The 27,476-nt window shown below is 36.6% G+C and overlaps 1 protein-coding gene across 1 annotated transcript in view; it reads right to left on the bottom strand.

Moving 5' to 3' along the window:
* LOC148939194 (pH-sensitive chloride channel 2-like) overlaps nucleotides 1–27,476 on the bottom strand; it is a 168,157-nt gene that overhangs the window by 32,682 nt on the left and 107,999 nt on the right. Inside the window, exons 6-7 of the mRNA XM_089106621.1 lie at nucleotides 10,537–10,692; nucleotides 7,940–8,105 (exon numbers count right to left, since the gene is read on the bottom strand). Coding sequence (XP_088962747.1) covers nucleotides 7,940–8,105; nucleotides 10,537–10,692 — 322 coding nt within the window. The remainder of the gene's footprint in view (nucleotides 1–7,939; nucleotides 8,106–10,536; nucleotides 10,693–27,476) is intronic.

Raw genomic sequence — 27,476 nt, 5'->3', positions numbered from 1 at the left:
TTGGGTTTCATTTATTTATCGATGCTAATTTGTGGTAGTTTCACGCTTGGTAGATTAGTTGATTTTATTTTTGCTCATTTTTTGTTTAATGGAGTTCTTTACTTTTCTTTGAAAAACTTATTTTGTGGAAAATTTTTTTTTTAATTAGTTTCTGTTCGTTTTATATTGACAGAGTCTTTTCAGAGAAAAAGAAAATAATACTTTAAATCTTTTCGTTTTTTAAGACTTTATAGTTTGCAATTTTTGCAAAATTTTCAGCAATTTTTAACAGCATACACCCTTTTAAAAATCTGAACAAAAATAGTACTGTTTAATTTAGTTTCATACCTCCTCTAGTTGACCTGAAATGGAAAACTTGATACCATTCGTAAAAAAATCTGTTTACTTTCTTTGATAGCTTGGATACATATACGCTATTTTGATTTGGTTAAATTTTAAGAGCAGAAATGAGAGGGTTGGCGTGGAAGGGTGGGAGTGGAAGGGGGATTATTTGCCCTCAAATCACTTTTGACTATTAAAAAGGGCAACAGCCCTTTCTATTTTCAATCGAATGAGCCCTTCTCGAAGTTCCCATGACAACTCCTTCGATACGAAGTGCCCTGGTCTAAATAACAACAACAGCAACAAAAATAATACATTATACCCACTTTGATCTTTACTATAAAAATGTTAAGCCTTCCAATCACTTTTGACTATTAAAAAGGGCACTAGGCCTTTCAATTTCCAATCGACTGAGCTCTTTTGGAAATGGTAACGCTTTCTACAAACACCTTATATACCTCCAGGGCATAAATTACAACCCTTACCCTAAGGTCTGTAAGGGTGGTTGTCATCCTCTAAGACCGAATTTCTAGAACTTTCAACTATGTTAAGCAGCATGGCTATCTCAAAATTTTGATTGTATGTGTTTGGGGAAATGGTGGGCGTGAGAGGGGCGGTAGTCGCTCGCCAATCCCTTTCAACTATTAAAAATGGCCCTAGTCCATTCAATTTCCAGTCAAATGAGCCCTTTTGAAGTTTCTACGGCAGAACTTTCAATAAAATCTTATATGCCCCCAGGGCATAGCTTACAACCTTTGCCCTGAGTGCTAAGGAGGGGGGGGGGGGTATCATTCTGAAAGACCTAATTTCCAGAACTTTCTACAACGTTGAACAAAATGCCTATCTGAAAATTTTGATTGGATGTGTTTGGAGGAATGGTGGGCATGAGAGGGGGGTTAGTTACCCTCCAATCACGTTCGACTATTACAAAGGGAACTAGCCCTCTCAGTTTCGAATTGAATGAGCTCATTTTGAAGTTTTACATCAACTCTATCTATAAAAACCTTATATGTCCCTAGGGCATAACTTACAACCTTAGCGCTTGGGGCTCTCGGTGGTTTGTCATCCTTAAATACATAATTTCGCGAACTTTCAACTACGTTGAACAAAATTGCCATCTCTAAACTTGGATTGAATGTTTTTGCAGAAATGGAGGGCGCAAGAGGGGGGTTAATTAGTCTTCACTCACTTTCGACTATTAAAAAGGGCAAATGCAATTTCCAATCAAATTAGCCCTTTTTGAAATTTCTATAACAACTTTCTATATAAACTTTATATGCCCCCAGGGCATAACTTACAACCCTTGCTTTGAGGGCTCTGAAGGGGCTATCATACTAAAAGAGCTTATTTCCAAAATTTTCAACTACGTTGAACAAAATTGCTATCTCAAAATAGTGAGTGGATGTGTTTGGGAAAATGGTGGGCGCGAGAGCGGCATTAGTCGCTCTCCAATCACTTTCACCTATTGAAAAAGGCACTAGCCCTTTCAATTTCCAATTGAATGAGCCCTTTTGAAGTTTCTACGCTTTCAATAAAAATCTTATACGCCCCCCGGGCATAATTTACAACCCTTGCCCTGAAGGCTGTGGGGGGGGAGGGGTTGTCATCCTTAAGGACCTTATTTACAAAACTTTCAACTACGCTAAACAAAATGGCTATCTAAAATATTAATTGGATGTTTTTGGAGAAAAGATGGGCGCGAGAGGGGGGTTAGTTGCCTTCAAATCACTTTCGATTATTGAAAAGGGCACTAGCCCTTTGAATTTCTAATCAAATGATCCCTTTTTGAAGTTTCTACAACAAAGTTTTCAATAAAAACCTTATATGCCCCCAGGGCGTAACTTAAAACCCTTGCCCTGAAGACTGTGGGGGAAGTGTCCTGCTCAAATGTATAATTTCCTGAACTTTGAACTGCGTGGAACAAAATGGCTATCTCAAAATCTATATTGGATGTGTTTGGGGAAATGGTGGGCGTGGAAGGGTGTTTTCTAATCACTTTTGACTTTTAAAAAGGGTACTAGCCATTTCAATTTCCAATCGAATGAGCCCTTTTTCAAGTTTCTACGACGACATGTTCTATAAAAAACCTTATATGCCCCCAGGGCATGACTTACAACCCTTGCCCTGAAGGCTGTGGGGGAGTGTCCTCCCCCACAGGAGGACGTGATTGGAGGGCAACTATTCCCCGCCCTTCCCGACGCCCATCATTCCCCCAAACACATCCAATCAGAATTTTGAGATAGCCATTTTGTTCAGCGTAGTTGATTTCCAGATAGAAAATACCTTTTTGAGGATGACACTCCCCCAAAACCCTCAGGGCATGGGTTTTAAGTTATGCCTTGAGGGCATATAAGAACCAATGTTGGCAAAATGTACCATACTTTATTTATTTTTTATTTAGAGCAGGGCACTTCATATGGAAGTGGTCGTCGTAGAGACTTCAAAACGGGCTCATTCGATTGGAAATTGAGAGTTCTAGGGTAATTTTTAATAGTCAAATGTGATTGGAGGGAAACTAGCCCTCCCTCCCCCACGCCCGTCATTCCCCAAACACATCCAATCAAAATTTAGAGATAGCCATTTTGTTCAGCGTAGTTGATTTCCAGATAGAAAATATGTTTTTGAGGAGGACACTCTCCAACAACCTTCAGGGCAAGGCTTTTAAGTTATGCCCAGGGGCATATAAGGCTTTTATAGAAGGCGTTGTCGTAGAAACTTCAAAAAAGGCTCATTAGATTGGAAATTCAAAGGGCTAGTGCCCTTTTTAATATTTGAAAGTGATTCGAGGGCAACTAGCGCCCCCCCCCCACGCCCATAATTCACCCAAACACATCCAATCAAAATTTTGAGATAGCCATTTTGTTCAGCGTAGTTGATTACCAGATAGAAAATATGTTTTTGATGAGGACACTCCCCCACAGCCCTTGGGGCAAGTGTTTTAAGTTATGCCCTGAGGGCTTATAAGAACGGTTTTGGCACAATGTACTATTTATTTATTTTTTTCCTTTAGAGCTGGGCACTTCATATGGAAGTGGTCGTCATGGAAACTTCAAAGGGGGCTCATTCGTTTGGAAATTGAGAGTTCTAGTGCCCTTTTTAATAGTCGAAAGGGATTGGAGGGTAACTAGCCCCCCCCCACTCCCATCATTCCCAAGAGCACATTCAATCGAAATTTTGAGATAGCCATTTTGTTCAGCGTAGTTGATTTCCAGATAGAAAATATGTTTTTGAGAAGGACACTCAACCACAACCCTCAGGGCAGGGGTTTTAAGTTATGCCCTGGGGACATATAAGGTTTTAATATAAGGCGTTGTTGTATAAACTTCAAAAAAGATTCATTCGATTGGAAATTCAAAGGGCTAGTGCCCTTTTTAATCTTCGAAAGTGATTAGAGGGCAACAAGCCCCCCCCCCCCCGCCAATTATTCCCCCAAACACATCCAATCAAAATTTTGTGATAGCCATTTTGTTTAGAGTAGTTGATTACCACATAGAAAATATGTTTTTGAGGAGGACACTCCCCAACAACCCTCGGGGCAAGGGTTTTAAGTTATACCATGAGGGCATATAAGAACGATGTCGGCACAATGTACTATTTTTTTTTTCCTATAGAGCTGGGCACTTCATATGGAAGTGGTCGTCGTAAAAACTTCAAAGGGGAATCATTCGATTGGAAGTTGAGAGTTCTAGTGCCCTTTTTAATAGTCGAAAGTGATTAGAGGGCAACTAGCCCCCCCCCCCCCCCACGCCCATCATTCCCCAGAACACATCCAATCGAAATTTTGAGATAGCCATTTTGTTCAGCGTAGTTGATTTCCAGATAGAAATTTTGTTTTTGAGGAGGACACTCCCCCAAAACCCTAAGGGCAAGGGTTTTAAGTTATGCCCTGGGGCATTTAAGGTTTTTATACAAGGCGTTGTCGTAGAAACTTCAAAACAGGCTCATTCGATTGGAAATTCGAAGGGCTAGTACCCTCTTGAATAGTCGAATTGGGGGGCAACAAGCCCCCCCCCCATGCTTATCATTCCCCCCAACACGTCCCAGCAAAATTTCTAGATAGCCATTTATTCAGCGTATTTGATTTCCAGATAGAAAATCTTTTTTTGAGGCGGAAACTCCCCCATAATCCTCAGGGCAAGGCTTTTAAGAAATGCCGTGTGGGCATATAAGGTTTTTCGCCCATCATTTCCCCAAACACATCCAATCAAAATTTTGAGATAGCCATTTTGTCCAGCCTAGTCGATTACCAGATAGAAAATATGTTTTTGAGGAGGACACTCCCCCACAGCCCTCAGGGCAAGGGTCTTAAGTTATGCTTCGGGGTCATATAAGATTCTTAAAGAAGGCGTTATCGTAGAAACTGAAAAAAAGGCTCATTCGATTGCAAATTCAAGGAACTGGTACCCTTTTTAATAGTCGAAAGTGATTGGAGGGCAACTAGCCCCCCCCCCCCCAAGCCCATCATTCCCCCAAACACATCTAATAAAACTTTTGAGATAGCCATTTTGTTCAGCGTAGTTGATTTCTTGATAGAAAATATGTTTTTGAGGAGGACACTCACCCACAACCCTCGGGGCGAAAGTTTTAAGTTATGGCCTGGGGCCATATAAGGTTTTTATAGAAGGCGTTGTCGTAGACAATTCAAAAAAGGCTCATTCGATTGGAAATTCAAAAGGCTAGTGCGCTTTTTAATTGTAGAAAGTGATTGGAAGGCAACTAACACCCCTTCCACGCCCACCATTTCCCGAAACACATCCAATCAAAATTTTGAGATGGCCATTTCTTTCAGCGTGGTTGATTTCCAGATAGAAATTATGTTTTTGAGGAGGACACTCCCCCACAGCCTTCAGGGCAAGGATTGTAAGTTATGCCCTGGGGGCTTACAAGGTTATTGTAGAAGGCTTTGTCGTAGAAACTTCAAAAAGGGCTCATTCGATTGGAAATTCAAAGGGCTAGTACCGTTTTTAATAGTCGAAAGTGATTGGAGGGCATTTAACCCCCCTCTCGCGCCCACCTTTTCCCCAAAACACATCCAATAAAAATTTTGAGATAGCCATTTCATTCAACATAGTTTTAAGTTCTGTAAATTAGGTCTTTGAGGATGACAACCCCCTCACAGCCCTCAGGACAAGGGTTGTATGTTATGCCCTGTGGGCATATAAAGTTTTTATAGAACGCGTTGTTATAAAACTTCAAAAAGGGCTCATTCGACTAGAAATTGAAATGGCTAGTGCCCCTTTTGAATAGTCAAAAGTAATTGGAAGGCAACTAACACCCCTTCCACACTCACCATTTCCCCAAACACATCCGATCAAAATTTTGAGATAGCCATTTGGTTCCACGCAGTTAAAGCTCAGGAAATTATACCTTTGAGCAGACACTCCCCCAACAGTCTTCAGGGCAAGGGTTATAAGTTATACCCTGGGGGCAAATAAGTTTTTATTGAAATATTTGTTGTAGAAACTTAAAAAGGGGCTCATTCGATTGAAAATTCAAAGGTCTAGTGCCCTTTTTAATGATCGAAAGTTATTTGAGGGCAACTAGCCCCCTTCTCTTGGCCACCTTTTCCCCAAACACATCCAATCAAAATTTAGAGATAGTCAATTTGTTCAATGTAGTTGAAAGTTCTGGAAATTATGTATTTAAGGATAAGAAACCCTCCAGAGTCCCCAGGGCAAAGGTTGTAAGTTATGCCATCGTTTTTGTTTTCGATCTGGACCCCATCGAAAGGGCTAGGGCCATTTTTAATAGCTGAAAGTGATTGGAGAGTGACTACCGCCCCTCTTACGCCCACCATTTCCCCAAACGCATCCAATCAAAGTTTTGAGATAGCCATAATGTTCAACGTAGTTGAAAGTTCTGGAAATTAGGTCATAGAGGATGACAACCACCCTAACAACCCTTAGGGTAAGGGTTCTAATTTATGCCCTGGGGCATATAAGGTGCTTATAGAAAGTGTTGTTGTTTCCAAAAGGGCCCATTTAATTGGAAATCGAAAGGCCTACTGCCCTTTTTAATAGTCGAAAGTCATTGGAAGGCTTAACATTTTTATATTAAAGATCGATGTGGGTATAATATATTATTTTGTTGTTGTTGTTGTTGTTTAGACCAGGGCACTTTGTATCGAAGGAGTTGTCGTGAGAACTTCGAAAAGGGCTCATTCAATTGAAAACAGAAAGGGCTGATGCCCTTTTTAATAGTCGAAAGTGATTGGAGGGCAACTAATCCCCATTCCACTCCCACCCTCCCACTCCCACCCTCCCATTTGCCTACCCTCCCATTTCCCCATTATGTTTAAAAACTAAATATTGCCTTAAGATTAAATCAAAATGCACTGTGCTAATGCTAAATCCCAATAAGGCATCTCAGCAGTATCCCAAGAACAACTGAGGGTATTATGTTCAAACTTTCGGAGCAACTTCTGCTCTTAAAATTTAACCAAATCAAAATAGCGTAAGTGTATCCAAGCTATCAAAGAAAGTATACAGATTTCTTTGCAAATGGTATCAAGTTTTCCATTTCAGGTTAACTAGAGGAGGTATGAAACTCGATTAAACACTACTATTCGTGTCCAGATTTTTAAGAGGGTTTGTGTTGTTAAAAATTGCTGAAAATTTTTCTCCAGCATACAAATAGCAGGCCAAACTATAAAGTCTTAAAAACGAAAATATTTAAACTATTATTTTCGTTTTCGCTGAAAAGACTATTTCAATATAAAACGAACAGAAATTAATTAAAAAAAACTTTTTCCACAAAATAAGTTTTTCAAAGAAAAGTAAAGAACTCCATTAAACAAAAATGATCAAAAATAAAATCAAATAATCTACCAAGCGTGAATCTACCACAAATCAGCATCGATATATAAATGAAACCCAGAACGAACAGAAATTACAGTACATAACCGAGTCAAACTCAAAACGAGCAGAAATTGACATAAGTTGGGCGCAAACTCCTATGCCTTCCCAATAACAGAACAAAATTTGCACTTTACTGAAAAAATTTTGATTACTAAATATCACTATATGTATATTAAACTGACATTGCACATTCAGTTGTATTTTTTCAGTAAAGTACAAATTTTGTTCTGGCCTTCGGAAGGCATAGGGGTTTTGCGCCCAACTTATGTTAATTTCTGCTCGTTTTGAATTTGACTCGGTTATGTACTGTAATTTCTGTTCGTTCCGGGTTTCATTTATTTATCGATGCTAATTTATGGTAGTTTCACGCTTGGTAGATCGTTTTATTTTATTTTTGTTAATTTTTTGTTTAATGGAGCTCTTTAATTTTCTTTGAAAAACTGATTTTGTGGAAAAAGCTTTTTTAATTAATTTTTCAAAAATCGATTCCAGTAAGAATTCCATATTCTTGACTAATAGCCTTAGACATTTGCCTTACTTTCTTACTCTCTCTCCCTCTCTCTCTTTCTCTTTATGTCTCTCTCTCTCTCTCTCTCTCTCTCTCTCTCTCTCTCTCTCTCTCTCTCTCTCTCTCTCTCTCTCTCTCTCTCTCTCTCTCTCTCTCTCTCTCTCTCTCTCTCTCTCTCTCTCTCTCTCGCTTCTGAAATTGCTGAATTAAATAGAAATACTTGCATCAAATGGGCATTCCATTATTTTCCTACCTTCTCCTCCAAAAGCTGTTAACAATGGCAAACTCTAGTAAAGTTGCAAAGATGAAGCACATACAAATAATTACGTAAACGTCAACTGCTTTCACGTATGAAACCTTTGGTAAACTTGATGACTGGTTTCGACTCAAAGTAATAAAGGTCAAAATTGTGCTGGATCCTAAGAAAGAAAAAAAATTAGAGCGCCCTACCCTTCAACCAGAACAGACAATGAAGAATAGCATCCGAGTATAGACTGTATATATGATTTTTGACAAAAAGAAAATGGATTGCCTCGCCTGACCTTGCTCCGTTTGGCTTTTTTCTTTTCCCTAAGGTCCAGGGCGCACTGATAGGAATACGTTTTGAATTTCTCAATGAAGTAAAGAGAAAAACAACGGGGATAACGATGATCATATTAGAGGGCATATAGGGCAACACTGTTTGCAATATGGGACAATTCGTATTGAGCGCTGAAGACATCGAAGAAGAGTATTTATTGAAGGTGATAAGGTTTTAAATGTAAATAATTAATTAAAAATTTTAATTCATTCAGGTAATTTTTAGTCACACCTTGTACATGTTTATGTTTACTTTTAATTGTATGTAAAATAGAATGTGGATATTTTAATAATAGGTAAAAAAAATTATTTATGAAATTTAGCTAATTTCGAGGTAGGTATGGTGGAAAAATATCAACCTTGAAATATTCAAATAATTTGGCTTTACGGCCTGAATCCCAATAAAAAAAAAACTAAATAAATAGCTAAAATGTATAAGTAGCATTAAGAGATAAAAGGTGTTATGAAAAAAAAAGTAAATAAACGAAAGAACTAACATCTGAATACATTATTTATTATTTTTTAAGAGTTCTAAGCAGCTCCGGCATGGTGATCAAACTCGCAAAATTCCAATCAATGTGGGGTTTAAAAATGTAAGGGTTGGCATTGCCTTTTGATTCTGACGTTTTCTAGAATTTCATGTCAGAAGACAGTTCTCAAACTTTCGAGACTATATTTTATTGAACATTAGTTTGATAAGATTCCCGTAATGTTTATATTTGTGTTTCCTTAAAATATTTCCCGTTTTCACTGTAGTTTACCACTATAGTTTCAGATATGAGGTTTTTTGTTTAGTTCCTTTTTTCTTCTGTTGCATATCACTTTTCTATCATCTTTAATAGTTATATTCTTGTCTGTCATAGGTCTTTAGTTGTAGAGTCTCTAGTTGTAAAAGTAAAGTCTGGATATATACTTGGTCGAAATCCGGGCACCATGGAGAAGGGGGCCTGACATACGATGAAACCGGAAGTGAACTGAAATTGGAACTGAAACTGGAAGTTTTAAAACCCAATAAATAGATACTTTATGGATATAATATAATAAGAATTTCATTATTTTGCTGCTTTTGAGACAGTCCATAAACCGTGATGATACCTAAGAATTGTAGTAGGGAACTTGTTCATCTAGACACAAATGCAGTAGAGGATGTATGGGTGCAAAAGCGGGTAATAAAAGTGAATGGACTTTTTAATTTCCTAAAATATGTCATGATTCTTAGGATCTATAAAAATATTCCAAGAGCGAAGAACAATGACTTCAAAATTGCTAGAAAGGCTACAAAATATCCATTAGCGGCTTTTTCTTTACCAGAACATTGTGAATAGAACTAAGGTATATGTAAAATATTTTCCCTATAAATTTTTTAGCATGCTATTTGACTGGGATTAGATATTAAAGGATGTCTCGTCTAAGAAGTGGTTACTTTCTTTATTGTTATTTGCCTATTAAGTAGCTTTCACGCTACGTCTCTTATTTTCTATGCTTAATGGTAAAGTTACGCTACGATAGGTATAACCTTTGACACTTAAACAAATCTTTGACATTAAGCTAACGTAAAAATCCATAAAAGGGCAATCTCGCTTTCTAGGGCTAAAATGAGAGAAAAGATAGAGATGGCTAGGACACGTTCTGCTGGTAAGGATGACAGATTTTCAAATATTGCCTTTTCAGCCAACCGTCAAGGGCTAAACGGAAAGCAGATATTCCGCGGCTGGAGTGGCAAGATGTCATAAGAAAGGATTTGGGGGAGATTGGAACTTCCTGGGAGGGTGTAAAGAGGGGGGCGTTGAATAGATTGGGCTGGAGGATGGGTGTACGTGGCTGTGTTGGTCTCGGGTGGCTTGGTGCTGCGGTGGGTTGTTATTAGTAGTAGTTAGTAAAATCCTTGCAAAAATCATAAAAAAAAAAAAATATTTAAAAATTCAAAATGCAAAATCCACTGTTCAAGCTGACCTGAATTGACTAACACAAATACTGATCAAGCGTCAAAAGCTTCCTAGGAAAGCTTATGGATTTCTTTTTTAAGATATATTAGTTTCTCATACAGGAATTCCTTTATGCTGCAGCTACATTGACATATCGTAACATTATATAATTTTATATAGCGTAAATTTTCAAAATGTGATCAAGTCTACTTACATCTGCTTACTTTATAGACGAAATTCGGTTCATAACATTTCATAACGTTATACAGTGTCTTAAGTTAAACTAATGTGCAATGCTTTATGGCGTAGCGTGAATGAAACTTCAAGGATGAGAAAAGATAATTACCTAAAGTAACGCGAGCTGGGACTGATCCTGGGTCAATCCAAAATGATACCCATGAAAGAATGACAATAAAGATTGCTGGAACATAAAAATCAAGTATATAATAGCCAAATTGCCTCTGAAGAACAAATTCCAGGACCAGTTGGCTATATTCATATCCTGTAAAAAATAAAAAGACTTAAAAATAAACCTTTTTTTTTCGCTTATAATTTTCGGTAAAAATATTGGGCTTAGAAAAAGGAGTCCAATTTTTAAGTTTGGAATACTACCAACTACTAAATGAATTTGGGGTCAACTATGCTTTTAGAATAATACCCAGGACACATATGAGCCCCAAAATGGAAATATACAGGTTTTAAACAACCATCGTATAAAGTCACATGATTATTTTCAAAATACTGATTGGCTAAGAGTTGCCGACATTACTAGTTATGTAGGTCGATTTACTCTTAGAACGCTGCTAGAAGAAGCAAATGAATGGCGCAATAAGCTGTACTTGGTCCTTATAGACTTCGAGGAAGCTTCCGACTCGTTACATCATTAAACGCTTTGGAAGGTTCTCCAATACTACGGTATTCCCGATAAGCTCATTCGAACCATTAAAGCCTTCTACAAAGACACAGAATGCTCCATGAAGACAAGTGACGGGAGTATCCGTTACTTTCGTATCATTACAGGGGTCAAACAAGGCTGTGTGCTATCACCACTCCTATTTATTCTTATCATTGGTTATATTCTCCGAGCCTGCGATGGGCATGGGATCCAGTTGGATAATAAGAGACTCGGAGATGTTGATTTCGCTGACGATATCAGCCTCCTACAGTCCTGCAAACAATAGCTCCAGCATAACCTTAACCAAGTCAGGGACGCTGCCGAACCTTTTTGCCTTAAGATAAATACAAACAAAACCAAAAGTATGGCAAACACTGGATCTCCACTCGACCCACGATGCAAAAACCGAACGATAGAGCAAGTCGTAGAGTTCAAGTAATTAGGAAGTACCATCCACAATCCAAGATCATGTCAGCGAGAAGTCAAGTTAAGAATCGGCCAGGCTAATACATCTTTCAGAAAACTATCTAAAATTTGGCGCAGCCAGAAGTACTCTCTCCGACTCAAGCTGAGGCTGTTAAAAAGCAACATCCTCTCAATACTTTGCTATGGTTCTGAAACTTGGCACACAGATCAAATACTTAAAAAGAATCTTCTCGCGTTCGGAAACATTTGCTTAAGGCGCTAAATATTCACTGCCCCAAAAATGCTAAAAGCGGTACTATATAACAAATGAGTTTTTAACTAAAGGTTACCGAGGTAATAAAGTACTCGAAACGATGATACCTCGAATTCTTAACCTAAACTCTTAAAACTCGACTACCGAAGATCCTACTTCTATTGCTGCCACGTGTTACCAGAAACAGATAACGCCCCAAAAACACCCTACGACGGAGCTACCGGACTGACCTCGCAAACCTCAATGCCTCAATCCAACCTAAATGGGAAGATGTCTGGGCGGCCGCAGCAATGAGAGATGACTGGCGACTTTTCTTAGATGGCCTTAGTGCCTCTGGAGGCACAGGAGGATCTAAGGTAAGGTCGATTGATGGAACCAAAGAAAATATCCATGATTATTCTAACCATTTTTGAATTTTTGATGATGAATATGAAATAGGGGAGGGGTCAATCCAAATGAAACTACTAAAATCACTGATGAAGGATAAATTCAATAATTAGTAGCCTATATTAATATTCTGTAAAAAGAAAACATTTTAAAACAAACTTTAATTATTTGCTTAGAATTCCTAACCGACACGTTTAAGATGAGGAAGCAGGAACCTATTTCTAAGTTTTAAATATTACCAACTACCAGGATAATATTGGTCAACTATTGTTTTGGTAAAACATAACATAAATTCAAAATTATTATCAAAATGTTGACATTTCGTTGAATTTCACAAATTATGCCTTTGTTTTCAGCAGTGAGAGAATAAATACATGAATATTTATAAATGAAATGTAAATAAAAATTGAGCATTTCATATATTTTCGTGTGCTACAACTGATAATTTCTGTTTTTTTTATAATTTCTTAGAGTTTTAGACCATACTGCATCTTTATTTTTAAGCAAAATGAAACACAAATATTTAAAAAAGGAGCAAAACTTCTAGTTATACCTTCAACCTTAGATCCTCCCTATACCTCCAGAGGTGTTGGGGCATCCAAAAAGAGTCATCTCTCATCACTATGGCTGCCCAGAAAACCTGGTAGCTGCGTCGTAGGGTGATTTTGGGGCATCCTCTTCTTCTGGTACTACGTGGCTGCCACTGAAGGACGACTTTCGGTAGCCCAATTTTGGACATGCAGATCACATGATCGAGGTATATCCACTTCCTGTATTTTGATCAATTTGGTAAGCAGTGGCTGAGATGTCTTCTGTCGTACAGCAGGGTTCTTTACTTTTTGGGACCAGTGAATATTTGGAATGCACCTTAAACACAGGTTTCGAACGTGAGAAGTTTCTTTTCGAGCTGTTGATCTATGTTCCAAGTTTCAAAACATAGCAAAGCCTTGAAAGGACATTGCTGTTGAAGAGTCCCAGCTGGAGTTGGAGAGATTACTTCTGGCTGCCAAAAATTGAAATGGTTTCCTGAAAGAAGCATTACCCCGGCCAATTTTTAGTCTAAATTCTGCCTGACATGATCCTGAATTGTGGATGGTACTTCCCAAGTACTTGAGCTCCACAGCTGGCTCTATCTTCTGGTTATTGCATCGTAGGTGGAGTGGAGATCCATTTTTCCCGATATTTTTTGTTTTGTTAGCATTTATCTTAAAGACAGAAAGTTCAGCAATCATCTTTGACTTGGTTAAGGTAATTACTGGAGAATTTGTTTCCAGGACTCTTAAGAGTCGTATATCGTCAGCAAAATCAACATCTTTGAGTCTCTTGCTATCCAACGGGATTCCATATCCGTCACATGTCCAAAAAATATAATCTATGAGGAAGATAAATAAAAGTAGTGATACCACAAAACCTTGTTTCACCCCGATCATGATGCAAAAAGTAACAAGTCACTTGTCTTCACGCAGCATTTTGTACCTTCGTAGAATTTTTCATTTAGTTGGTTGAGCTTATCAAGAATACCGTAATATTGTAGAACCTTCCAAAACCTTTCGTGATCTAACAAGTCGAAAGCTTTCTCGAAGTCCATGAAGACCAAGTACAGCTTATTGTACTTATTGTACGCCATTCATCTACTTCTTCTAGCAGCAATCTAAGAGTAAATACAACATTGGTGCACGATCAGTTTGGCCGGAATCCATCCTGCTCCTTCCAGAGGTGTTTGTTCAACGCGGCTGCGATTCTGTTAAGGAGTATAGTCGTCAATAGTTTGCTAGGTATTGATATAAGGCTGATACCCCTCCAGTTTTCAAACTTTGTAGCGTCGCCTTTTTTGAATATTTCGACGAGAGTACTTTTTGTTTAATCCTTAGGAATTTCTTCTGTTCTCCAAATTATAGAGAAAAACATGGCCACACAGTTATGAATGCTGCTACTCAGGGGTGGATCTAGAACAAAATCTTGGGAAAGGCCCAATGCAACTAAGGTACCAATAATTGACCAAATTGAAAAATTTCTTCTAAAAAAAGAAGCGAAAAAAATAAAAAAAATAGAATAAGAGGGTGCCAGAAAAATCTTGGGGGGTCTGGGCTCTCCCCCGGCCCCCCTGGATCCACCAGTGCATCTACTGAGCATTTAATCATTTCAGCTGCAATCCAGGCTTCCCCAGGGGACATCTCAGGCTTGAGCTTCTTAGCCGCTTTTACTATCTCCTCAATAGAGGGTGCTTCGGTGTTGACGGCTAGATTTAGAAATGGTGTGTCTGGTATATCAGGAGGATCGGTAGGTTCGTTATCTAGGCTTCGTTATCTTTATCAGGGTCAGTAAGAATTCGTCTAGACTCATCTTTGACGGGTCCATCCGTCTTAGGACATTTTCCAACTATCTTATTGGTGATGTGGTACACTGATCTAGAGTCTCCCCGTCTAACAGCTTTTTTGGCCTTCTCAGTTTTCTGATCAAGGTTACAATCGGCGAGAACGCTTTTTTCTATAACCTTATCAAGCATAGCATACTCTATCTGGCTCGCATCAGGGGAGGGAGTGTTGAGAAGTGATTTCATCTTGTCAGCCCTCTTGTCGACCAGATCCCACGATTCGATGGAGATCCATTAATCCTTTGGTGACTTTTTCATACCAAGCGTTTCACAGGCAGTATTATTATAAGTTTGTCTGATAGCAGTCCAAGCTGCCACTGGATTTTGATCTCGTAGTAGATCAAGGGTTTCAAACCTGTTGGTCAGTTTTAGCACAAACTGTGACTAGATTTCTAGGTCACTCAGTTTTTTGCAGTCATAGGGTTGTTGCCTAGTTGTCTTCACCTTTGCCGGGGCTGAAAACCTTACTCTGGTTTTTGCAGCCGTCAGGTTATACTCAGAGAAGATATCAGTGCCTCTAAATGCACGCACATCACATAGCGATGTCTGCCACTTATTGCTAATGAGAAAATAGTCGATCTGGTTTTTTGTGTGTCCCTCAGGTGAAGTACAGGAGTACTGGTGTATATCGTTATGGGCAAAGAGAGTGCCACCAACAACCAAGCTGAAAAACTGAGCCATTTTAGTAAGCAACACTTAATTTTCGTTGCGTTCTCCGATACCGTGGTTGCCCAAGACTTCGACACAATAATCTCTGTCGTTGCCAATCTCACATTGAAATCCCCGATGACACATAGAATGTAGAACTTCTCTTTCTGATCGTCAGTGGCTTTGTTAGTGGGTGCATAGTAAGCAACCAGGGTCATTTTGGCATATTTCCCATAGAATTGAGCAGTCATAAAGCGGTTGCTCACGGGTTTCTAGCTAATCATTGATTTTGCCATAGATTTTAAAATGACTACGGACACTCCAATTTCTCTTCGTGTTTCATGGCCGCTGATAATTAAGGCGTTGCCACCACTGACCTTTCCATTTCCCGACCGTCACACTTCTGAGAAGGTCATGATGTCTAGCCAATAGCGGGTCATCTCTTTTTCTAGCTGTTCTACCTTCGACAGCGTTCGAACGTTCCAGAATCCAATTTTTAGTGGTATTTTTGCATTCAAAAATCTTGTCCGTCGGACGGGTGTAGGTGTCGTCATTGAGAAGGAAATTCTGGTTATATTTTTCTTGTGTGTTTCTTTTAGCATGCATTTTTTTTTGGGAAGGTTGCTAGACCACCGCAAAACCCTCTCCCTTAATCCAGGCTTGGGAATAGCTGTAACTACTTATAGGCGGAGTTCTTCAAGTTAAGATACTGAAATGTCACCATTTTCATAAAAATTTATACCCGCTTTTGATGTTTTCTAATTTGGTTTTAGTTTATAAGCATTATTTTATAATTAAATACCACTTTTTCATGAAAAAAAACTGATTAATTTGATAATCTTTGGTTGGCAATATTGTAAATTTATATTTTAAGACTGCCATAATATAAATTTACAATTATGTCCTACTATATAATAAAATAATTTAGTCCTACTATATAATAAAATAATTTCTGAAATATTTATTTTTAATTTACCTTTTTCTTTTCTTTTTTTCCTACTGCTTTCTCCACTCTTTTTCCTTGGCATCAAGCCAAAATATTGAGATCTTTGTTAGTCTTTAGAATTTATTTTTGATGTCTTAACAAAGAAATTTAAGATCTTTTATATTTTCATTTCAGGTGTGAATGCTAAGATACGGTGGTCTTAGGATTAATTTGACCCTGAAAAAAATAAAAAACAGATTAAACCAATAAGAAAAGGATCAGGAATTCTGTAATTATTGTGATGGGAAGCCAATCATTGGAAGGGAGCGTTCAAAATAGCGTAAAAAAGGTAAATTCATTAATGTATAATGGGCAATCACAGGGGGAAATTTATTTTGATTTTTATCAGAATTTCAGGCCTGAAGGGTCCTGCCTTACATAATTGAACAAATACTACTGCTACCGTACTACTATTAATACTACTACTACTACTACTACTACTAGTACTGCTAATAATAATAATAACAAAATGATAATATTTCTATTACTACTACTACTGCTACTACTACTACTACGACTACCACTGCTACTACTTCTACTACTACTAACAACTCACTGCAGCACCAATCCATCTGAGGCCAACACAGCTGCGCAAGCTCCTCCTCCATCATAATCTCTTTACACCCTCCCATGAAGTTCCCATTTTCTTTAAATATTACCTTATGACAAACCCCCCACCCCCCTCCGTTCGGGGACAACTCGCTTTGCCTTTGGCCTGGACGGTTGGCTGACAAGGAATATCTTTCGTATCTGTCATCCTTAATCCACAGAACGTGTCCTAGCCATCTCATCTTTTCTCTAATTGTAGCCCTAGAAGCAAGATTGAACCACAATTTTCAGACGTTTTACTATTTGAGATATGGTCTGTCAGTCGGGTAGCCAAAACAATCCGTAGACAATTGCTCTGGAAAATATATAGCACCTCCTTTTCGGTTTTTTGGAGCACCCATACTTCAGAACCAAACTTACCACTGCCATCACTGTAGCTTCCAATATTCAAATCTTGGTTCGCAGCCTTATTTTCCTAATCTTCTAAACTTTTTCATCTGTGGAAAACACACTGGGCCTTGACAATACTGCTTCAAACATCTTCACTGCATCCACCGTCTTGACTAAGAACACTACCTAGGAAAGCTAAGCTCTCCACTTGATTGACCATCTCGTTACCCTATATCACCTCTTCGCCTTCACTTATTCCTAGTCTTAGCAACTTAGTCTTCTTTACATTAGTTTTTAAGCTTATTCTTGCACCCGGAACTTGCAAAACCTCTAAAAGCTCATTCTTTTTGGTTAAAGAGTTTTGTTTCCACATCTCATTCCGTTTTCTCCCATTGACTTTGCTGTACTCTTTAGAACAAAGTCCATCAAAATCTTGCATGTAAATGGGGATAGAACGCAACCCTGCTTAATTCCTGATTTAAGACGAAACCAGCTACTAACCTCATTTCCTACCTTAACCGCAGCAGTGTTATTCTCGTACATAGCATCGTTCTTGTACATAACACTAATCACTTTCATGTATTTGTCTGGTATACCATATAAGGATAAGATCTTCGCTTCAGCTCTTCTACCAGCTGAGCCAAATGCGACTGAAAACATTTGATGGCTCAGGCACTTCTCTCTATTATTAATCCAAGAATGAAAATTTGGTCGACGCATCCTCTATCTTTCCTAAGACCACGCTGTTCTTCTGTTAAAATTTATCTACAGCAGCTCTAAGTCATCACCATACTAAGTGATTTACTTCCTACAGAAACCAGGCAAATGCCTCTATAATTACCATACTCACTCTTATCACCTTCCTTGTAGAGAGATTTAATTAGAGTTTCACAATCGCTGAGTAGGCTAACTCCCCTTTTTCAAAAATCATATTCATAATCTTCAGTAACTTATCGCTAACCTCACAACCATCACATCTAAAAACCTTATTTACCACACTATCAGGACGTGGGGCCTTGTTATTTTTTTTAAACCCTTTAGCACCCTCATTAATTCTTCTTCAAAAAATAAATTTCACTTCACACCCGAAGTGTCAAAAACTGTTTCATTCTTTTCTATATCTTTTCCTCTAACTCTATCACAGTTTAGCGCATTCTCAAAATGTTCAGCCCATCTTTCTTTAACTCTTTCGTTCTCACTAAATACAGCCCCGTTCTTATCTTTAACTGGGAAAAGTCTAGATTGACTATTCCCTCTCAATTTATTAACATGTCAGTACAATATTTTACTATTATACCAACTTGTTGCATCTTCCAGATCTTCGAAAATTTCATCAGTGGCCTCTACTTCATACTTCTTTAATTCACATTTTTACATTTCATATTTCACATTTTAATGCATCCTCCTCTTTCTTTACCTTCTTCTTATTTTCATTTGATCTATCACTCAAATGATTCTTGTACAGGTCCCCCATCCCCTCTATTGAACATGAAGTGTTTTCACTAATATTCCTAGCTGCGTTTCTAACTTTCTTTCTTAAGAAACTATCAGCGACTTCGCAAACTGTTTTCCTTAAATTATGCCATCCATTCTCTACATTGTCAAATTTTAAACTCTCCAGTTTATTATTCAATTGTTCTTGGAAAGTTTCTCTCGAATTATCATCCTGGATTCTATCAATGTCTCAATTCCCCAAAAGTTAGTTACCCTTCCTGATCTTGACGCAAGACATTACTAGATGGTGATCTTTACTCTTAGCTTCAATAAAAGCACTCCTATATATCATGGTATCAAGCATCAGTCCTGCCAGTCTTCGGCTGACCCTAGTCTGAATGCCATGTTAACTTATGGACCATTTTATGACCTAGTACTACATTGACTATAACTAGATTGTTATACCTACAAGTCCGCTGCAGTCTGCAACCATTGTTGTTTTCTTTTCCTACATTAAATTTACCTAGGTCAGAATACCATCTATCCCTATCTCTACTGACCGTCGGATTAAAATCCCCTTTGGAAAATACAATATTTCTACCTGGTCCCTTTCTTGTTGTTCATGCAGCAGTAAGTAAAATTTACTTAACAAATAGTTTTAGTTTAATATTAATAGATTATAAAGGTCGGTAAAATAAATATTTTTTCTCTTTAATGTGATTAGGTTTGTTATGATAATCAAGCTTTTAATGTACATTTTGGTCATGAACGACTTCACACTTCACTAACACTTTCTTTGACTAAGACTTTTAAGACTAAGACTAACACTAAAACTTTCGACTTCACTAAGACGAAACTGACAATATTATAACGAAGGCTTGGACTTAGATCGTAACTTAAAGACTTTTCTGTGTCTTCTAATTTCTTCCCTTGGCTTATTGCTTCCAAAAAGTCAACTTTGAAGTTAATTTTAATGGCTTATAGAATTTGCTTCTATGCAGTTTTTTGTCCTTTTTTAATCCCTTTTCGAAGAAAAATGACGATTTTTGTTAAGTTGACTTGGCCTTATCGTAAAGATTTTTCTAACATTTTCTTCCAATTTATTTCCTTGGCTTATTTTTAATCTTCCAAATCACAGGGCAATTTTTTTCTATGAATTTTTTTTAATTGTTTCTTAACTCCTGCTGAGACGAAGGTGCTAAAATTAATCAGAAGGCTTGGACTTAGAACCTTACTAAAAGACATTTTTACATCTCCTCAGTTGTTTCCTTGGATTATTGCCATCGAAAAGCCAATTTTCTATTAATTTTCATGGCTTATAAAAAATATTTTTTTGCATTATTTTTATTCTTTTTTCTTCTATTCTTTAAAAGAAAAAAGATAATTTTGGTTAAATTGAGTTGGACTAACTGAATTTTTTTTTCTTCTAATTTATGTCCTCGGCTTATTTCTAATTTTCCAAATCCCCAGGCAATTTATTTCTATGAAGTTTTTTAGTTCTTTTTTTACTCCTCCTAAGATGAAACTGCTAAAATTAATCAAAAGACTTGGACTTAGAACATGAATAAAAGACATTATATATATTCTAATTTGTTTCCTTTGTTTTAATTTCAAATTTAATGGATTATAAAAAAAAAATTCTGTGCAGTTTTTTTCATCAGTTTTTTAATCCCCTTTAAAAGGAAAATAACAATTTCGATTTAGTCGACTTGGACTTACTGCAAATGTTTTTATATCTTCTTCTAATTTATATCCTGGGCTTTTTTCTAATCTTTTGAGTCACCTGACAATTTCCTCAATGAATTGTAGAGCAATAAAAGATCAACAAACAACCAAAATCAAAATCTCTAATGGGTAAAGTTTTGCTGTATTATCTCTGATCCTTACGAATATTTAGACTAACAACTAAGATAAAAATATTTTCTAATCTCTTTAGTAGTTATGCAACTTGCATGATGAGTTGAATTTCTAACAAAAGGAAATCATTCCAAATATGAAGGGTACTAGCCCCTCCTCAATACTTTGCTCTTTATGCTAAAGTTTGACTTTTTGAACAAATTCCTTTGGAATAAGGAGTTTAATTGGAAAAAAGGGCTATATTAAAGTACTAAAAAGCTTTAAAGTAAAGAACATGTGACTGGGGAGGGGGCAGTCTCCCTCATTTACAGAATTATTTCTGTTCATTTAAGTTCTAATGTTGCCCCTTATTTTCAGTTGAAAAAACTAATTTTCTTATATTTAATTTCAGATTTTTGTCAAAGGCATAATTTTTAGCATTTTTGTAAACAAAGTAAACAAATATTGTTAACAAATTTTGTGGATTTGTAGGAAAACTTAGATAAAAATATATTAAAAGAAGAATAAAATATGTACTTTTTCAATTTTTCAAATTCATTTATTTGGCTTATTTTCAATCTTTTAAGTCATCAGTGTACTTTTCTCTATGTTTCTTTTTTGTTCATTTTTGGTAAGGTAAAGAACACGGCACTTGACTTTATAGTTCCTACTGGCGGTGCTAATCTCCATTTTGTAGCCCTTCATTCAAGAATTGCCTTGGGGGGGGGGGGGGTCAGCCATTTTGTGCTTTCGCACACCCTTCCTTTTTACCTTCCCCAGAATTCTCCAGTTACCCATTTAGAGCTGAGTAAACTCGGGCTCAACTTAGAGCCACGCCCCTGACCCCGTTCCGAACCACCTAACCAGGGACACTCGGACTCAAACTCTCGTCCTCACTGACAAAGGATTTTAAGTCTAGCGTGTTTACTATTCCGCTAGGGCGGCTTTTTTTTACTCCCTTTAAAGAGACCTGAAAATTTTTGTAAGAAGGAAAGGACTAGAACATATCTGAAAGATTTTTTATATGTTTTAATTTATTTCCTTGGCTTATTTCTAATCTTTTAAGCAATCAGACAGCTTTCATAAGGAATTGCATTGCAATGAAAGGTCAAGAAACGAGTAAAAACAAAATTAAGGTGTAAAATGTTTCCCTGATAACCCAAATCTTTCTCAATGCTTAGATTAAGAACAAAGGTAATATTATTTTCTAATCTTTTAAGTCATTATGTAAATTTGATGATGAATAGAAGCAAACAGTTGGGGTTGCTTAATAGTATATTAAATAGGTAAATTAGAACATGATTGCAAACAAATTAAGTGTCCTAGATAAAATACTTAAAGAGTAGAATAAAACATATAGTTAGATTGATTACATATATATATATATATATATATATATATATATATATATATATATATATATATATATATATATATATATATATATATATATATATATATATATATATATATATAACTGACTTTTATATATATATATGTATATATATATATATATATATATATATATATAAAACTGTCTGAAAATTCTTTGAGCCAAATCATTAGTTTTGTCATGAAAAAAAAAACATGCCTGAATTGACTTTTCTGGTTGTCAGTCACCTTTGTTTCTTAATTTTATGAATCTTACGAATTTTGCAATGAATTGCATAGCAACCAAAACCATAGTCAGAATTCTTTGTACATAAGACTTGTTTATCTTCATTTCTTGATTATAATCAAATATGCAGAAAAAATAATATTTTCAAACAAAAATAAAGAGTGACATCAAAACTTCAAACGAACATAATTTATTCTGTAGGTGAGCGGGCTGCTCAATCCTCAATCCCTGCTCTTCGCGCTAAATTCTTATAAATTCTGCGTTAAAGTATTTATGAGTGCAACAAATGTATTTAATGAGTAGCAGCAAGTTTTATTTACCGACTGCCTTTTAAAACATTTGCACTGAAAATTTCGGGTTTAAAGCAAGCTTGCACTGAATAAGCTCTACCGTTCTTGATGCATTAAAAAACAACTTTTTATCCCATTACAATTGACCTTGTGGATGATCAACCGTCCAGAAAGGCTTGGGGAGAAAAATTCAATTTTAGCGTGAAGAGAACAGAGTTAAAGATGGAGCAGCCGCCTCAGATTCACATTAATTTTTGTTTATTTAAGTTTTAATGACACTTTACGTTATATTAATTTTTTATTTAATTTTCTTTCTTTTTAGTACATGACGAGTACCACATACCGAAACTCCACTTGTTGACTGAAGTATAATTTTACAAAAAAAACTTTAACCTCTACAATGAGGAGAGATTCCGCCTTCTCAGCACCAATACTCCACGCTTTCACCTATATTAATCCAAATATACATTTTTTTCGTAACGAAGGAAGGTCGCAAGTTGAATTTGTAATCATCCAATCACCTCTCATAAGAAATTTGAGACAAACGGGCCAAAAAATCTCCCCTCAAAAAAGAACCTATTTTCCTACACTCTAGTAGATGGTGTGAAACTACATAGCGGTTTTTATGGACTGCATGAATGCTCAGTGACAAACAGTATATGCAGTATGGCAGGGGTATACGTGAATGGTATGTCAGTGTGGTCTCTGAACTTAAAAGGCTATATAAAAAGCAGGTCGTCCCCGTCTGGGGTGGGAGGACGTCATAAAGAAAGATTTAAAGGAAATGGGAACTTCGTGGGAGGGTGTAAAAAGGGAGGCTTTGAATGGATTGGGGTGGAGGAGGAGCGTGCGTAGCTGGGTTGGCCTAAGGTGGTTTGGTGCTGCGGTGAGTTGTTAGTAGTAGTAGTAGCAGTAATGGCATTAGGCCTTTACATTTTCATTCTTATGAATAGGCTTTCAATAGTATATTACTATTGGTTCATATGATCAACCCTCGGGGAAAATGAGTAACACTTATGTGTCAGCATCTTTCACAGAGAAAATAGAAATTTATGTCATGGTAGCAGCAGTAGCTGCAACCTAAAAAAAGAGCGAACCACAGCCCATAGTAACCAAAAGTAGAAAAATAAATTTAAGGTGACTTTGAATAGAAGCCTGAATCCCCTGAAAAATGGTGCCAGATCAAAATGTAAAATGCACCACTGGAATCAGCATGGTCGAAAACCTCGAATAAGGAAATTACAGTCCTCCACCTTGAACAACAAGGAAATAACTTTTTTAGCTTATGTATCTCTTTTTTCCCTTTTTTTCTACCAGTAGAGCGCTAGTAGAGCGCTAGTAGAGCGCTAGTAGAGCGCTAGTTTTCTATAATCATACAAACACAGGGAAATATCGTCAGTTGGTATATTTGCACTAGCTTTATCGATATATATATTAGATAGGCTGTGAAGCAATAATATTTGTTCATTTTAAGTTCCAAATTCTTTCTTTGCTTTTCTTAGAAATTTTGTTTTTTATTACTTTTTATAAATGGCGGGTTTGGAGTTTTCGTAACATTTTGAATTAAGATTGCATAAGTTTGACCGAGACAGCATCCATTTTTAGGGATGTTTGACAAATGTTTATAAAATTAAGTAATTCTTATAATAGTAACAAGTCCTTTTAATAGTTTAATTCTCGTACATCAATGCATTGGGAGTGATCATTATTCCCAGTAACCGCACCCCTTCAAATATTTATCAAGAGGGGGGGGGAGAATCTGAAATATCAAAAATGAATTATAATGTCATGATATCCCAGGTTTTCAAGGTAGCTTCTTCGAACAATTCTTTTTTATAGGACTATCCCCCATGGATACTCGCAGGAGAAGAGGATGAACTGCCCCTAGACCACGGTGAAGTAAAAAATACTGAGAAAAATATATAAATGAGAAAATGTAAAGTATTCCCAATTAAATCTTCGTAAAAACAAAGCTCACGGTAGCACCCCTCCTTCCCCCCTTAGCCCCTGGGATGTCTCCTAGAAATGCTCGTGATTACCCCCTACGTTTCCCTTTTTGCGCTAGATAGCATACAAATGCGGTCTGTTTTGGTACATAGAAAAAAAATAATTTCTGTAATAAGAGAGGACTCATCACCTCACAGGACCCAAATTACAAACTTAGTTCAAGGAAGAAGGCTAGATGTTAATTTCCACGCACACTCTCCAAACCTCCTTCCATGTTCAATTGAATGATCACTAAGACTTAGAAAAACAAGCATAAGACACATTTTTCAGATTCAGGCACACCCCCCCCCCCAGCACAATGATCCCATGGCCCTAGACAAGTGTATCTTTATGGTTGAAAGCACCCCAACGCGGGATCATTTGTTCTGAAGCTACAAAGCTCAAAATATGATTTTTGATAGTTTTTAATCGATTATATCTCTAGATATTTAACACAATAGCTTTTTGCCCCTCTTTAGGCAAAAAGTTTGATTTGCGCCACAAAATAACCAAAAACGAACCTTTGCTGTGACGCAGCATATTTTATGAATTAAAAAGTGCAGCAGAAATTTCAATATCCCTTGAAATGAGTCCTATCCCAATTTTCTATGACCGTAATTAAGATTCGATCAGTTCGATCACCCTTGGGGAAAAAAAACAAATAAATAACGAGACACATCTGTGATCATCATTTTTGGAATAAATGCAAAATTTGACATATTTTTTAGATAAGAGCTTGAAACTTCTAAAATAGGGTTCTCTGATATGCTGAATTTTCACAAGACTGTCTTTCTCTTTGGTAGTATTTGCTTCCTATTTTAAAAAGTAAGCAAATTTTCTTGGGCTCATAACTTTAGTTGGCTAACTTTTATACTTGATGAACTTTTACATATTTGAAATCAGCAGAAAAAGCAAATTCTTTTGATTCAATTTTCTTACCAGGACTCATTTTTCTTTTTTTTTTCTTTTTTTTAGTTTCAGCTACTATTAGTGCGAGTCGCTCATTACTGTGGTTCGTTACCACGAACTCTTTTGAAAAAGAAAACTAACTGGTTTAGCGTATGCTCGTATATAGATTGGTCTTTGGGTCTGACCCCCACCCAAATCTCAAGATTGTCAAGATTATTTATAAATTTTATATAATTCACCTTGTCTGGTGTTGTTACTAATATTTGCCTTTCACCCAAAATTTCTCCTTACAAGTAGATTTTAGAGTTCAAATTGGGTCTAATTTTAATTTTACTACCCTAATTTTATCTATTAGTTCTTTATTCTTGGATTTTCAGTTTTTTTAGTAAAACAACAACAACAAAAAACGAAATAATGTTCCTAATCTGCTATCTAATTCTATACAACAATCATAATAGATTAAACACTAGAAGAAGTAAATATTATATCAAAAGCATTAAAGGTCTTATAAACAAAAGGATTGTCCTTAGACACTAAATGTTCTTATCTCTGAGAAAAAATTGAATATTTCTTCTGATTGAATATAATTCCATTGAATAAAAGAGAGTGCCCATTCCGATTGAACAAGATAACTCCCAATTAGGGAGCACTTTGTCACTGTAACGACTTTTGTTTGTTAACAGGGCTGACTGGGGAAATCAGATGGCACTGTTCTTTTATTAATAGTAGAAAAAAAATTCCTTAATGTTTCTTCAACAGAGCCCACAGACTGCAATGTTATCAAAATAAGCAAAAAAAGTGAAAACTAATAGTACCAGACAAAGTTGTACCCAGGGGGGTTTGACCCCCCCCCCAAAAAAAAAAAAATGTCTGACTCGTAAAAACGTAACAAAAATGGATATAAACAAATTTTTATGTAATTTTTTTGTTTTTTTGTATGTAACCCCCCCTAAGAAAAAATCTTTGAGTAAACCCCTCCCCGAAAAAAATCCTGGATACAGCCTTGGCACCAGACAGCTCGATGAGGGGTAGCTTTTTTTAAGGTTTGGTTGTCTTTAGAATCACAAGACTGTAAATGTTTGAATTTCTATGTAAGAAAGCGTTTTCCAAGTTTATTGGATTAGATACTGGCTCATTTTAGCGGCTCAGCGTTGCAAAACTGACGAAAATGTGATACTGCCCAATAAACTATAAAACAACCGAAAGAAAAATTATGGGTTCCGGGTATGAATGCGTACTTTAAGTATTAAAGCCGCTACACGGTATAGCATAAAGGCACTTCTAATAGTTATTTATTGTAAACATTACAAAAATATTTTGCCTGATTTTGTTTTTATTTTTTGGTCATCCTGTTTAATAAAAGGTCTAAATGATATTGTCGTGAGATGTAGCTGTCTATATAACGAAATTTGTTCTATGTTGCCCATATTTTTTCCTTGCAACATTTTCCTTACAACATATGTTGCCCTAAATGTTTCCTTACAACATTCCAACTCCAACCTAAGACGACCTGCTTATGAATTTTTGAAAAAAAGTCACATGCGTGACGTCATATTTATGAGTACATTTTAAGAACATAGATTACATCATTCCCTAGGGATATCTGTTCCCATATTACAATCACCTCTTACTTGATGAATTCACTTCTTTCTGATATTTTCTAAATTATCCGCCTGCTCCCACTTCATCAGGCTGACAAGAGTCGATGGCTGATCCCTTCAAACGAAGGTAGAGTGGGGTCCTGCATCCTTGAAGTTAAACGTGATAAAGGACAAGTGGCATTTAAGAATATGAAAAATCTATATCAGAATATGGAACATAAGAATAAAGTATATGAATGTAGAAGCAGAATACTACATAGTTAGAATCAAACATTTCGTGGAAACAAACTTAAAGTTTGACTTTTTGACCAAATTAAAAACAACTCCAGAAACACAAGGGCCGTTTAATTGGAATAGAAAGTTTTTATGAAGCACTAAAAACACGGACACAACGAGGGAGGGTTAAGGAAGGGTGATCTCCCTCATATAAAGAATAATTTCTGTTTGGGTACTTGTGCATTATTTGGTAAACACTCGAGAAATGAAGTTTGGTTAATTATAATGAAGTGCACCGAAATACGATGGAAATGCAATACCTTAGTAACAAAATTAAGGAAGCTACAAAAAATAATTATGATGGGGGGGCCGAAGAGAACGCATTATATTAAATACCTAACCTAGCCCTATTAAATACCATATCTATATATTAAATATTCAATTAAAATATACCTACAACATAGATTTCAACTCAGCCTAAGCTAATTT

This window comes from Artemia sp. Qi Xiang Cuo, chromosome 21, assembly GCF_049724085.1.
Source record: "Artemia sp. Qi Xiang Cuo chromosome 21, ASM4972408v1, whole genome shotgun sequence".
In the NCBI taxonomy this organism is placed as follows: domain Eukaryota; kingdom Metazoa; phylum Arthropoda; class Branchiopoda; order Anostraca; family Artemiidae; genus Artemia; species Artemia sp. Qi Xiang Cuo.
The sequence above is the reverse complement of the archived record's forward strand: the minus strand, read 5'-3'. Positions and strand labels throughout refer to the sequence as shown.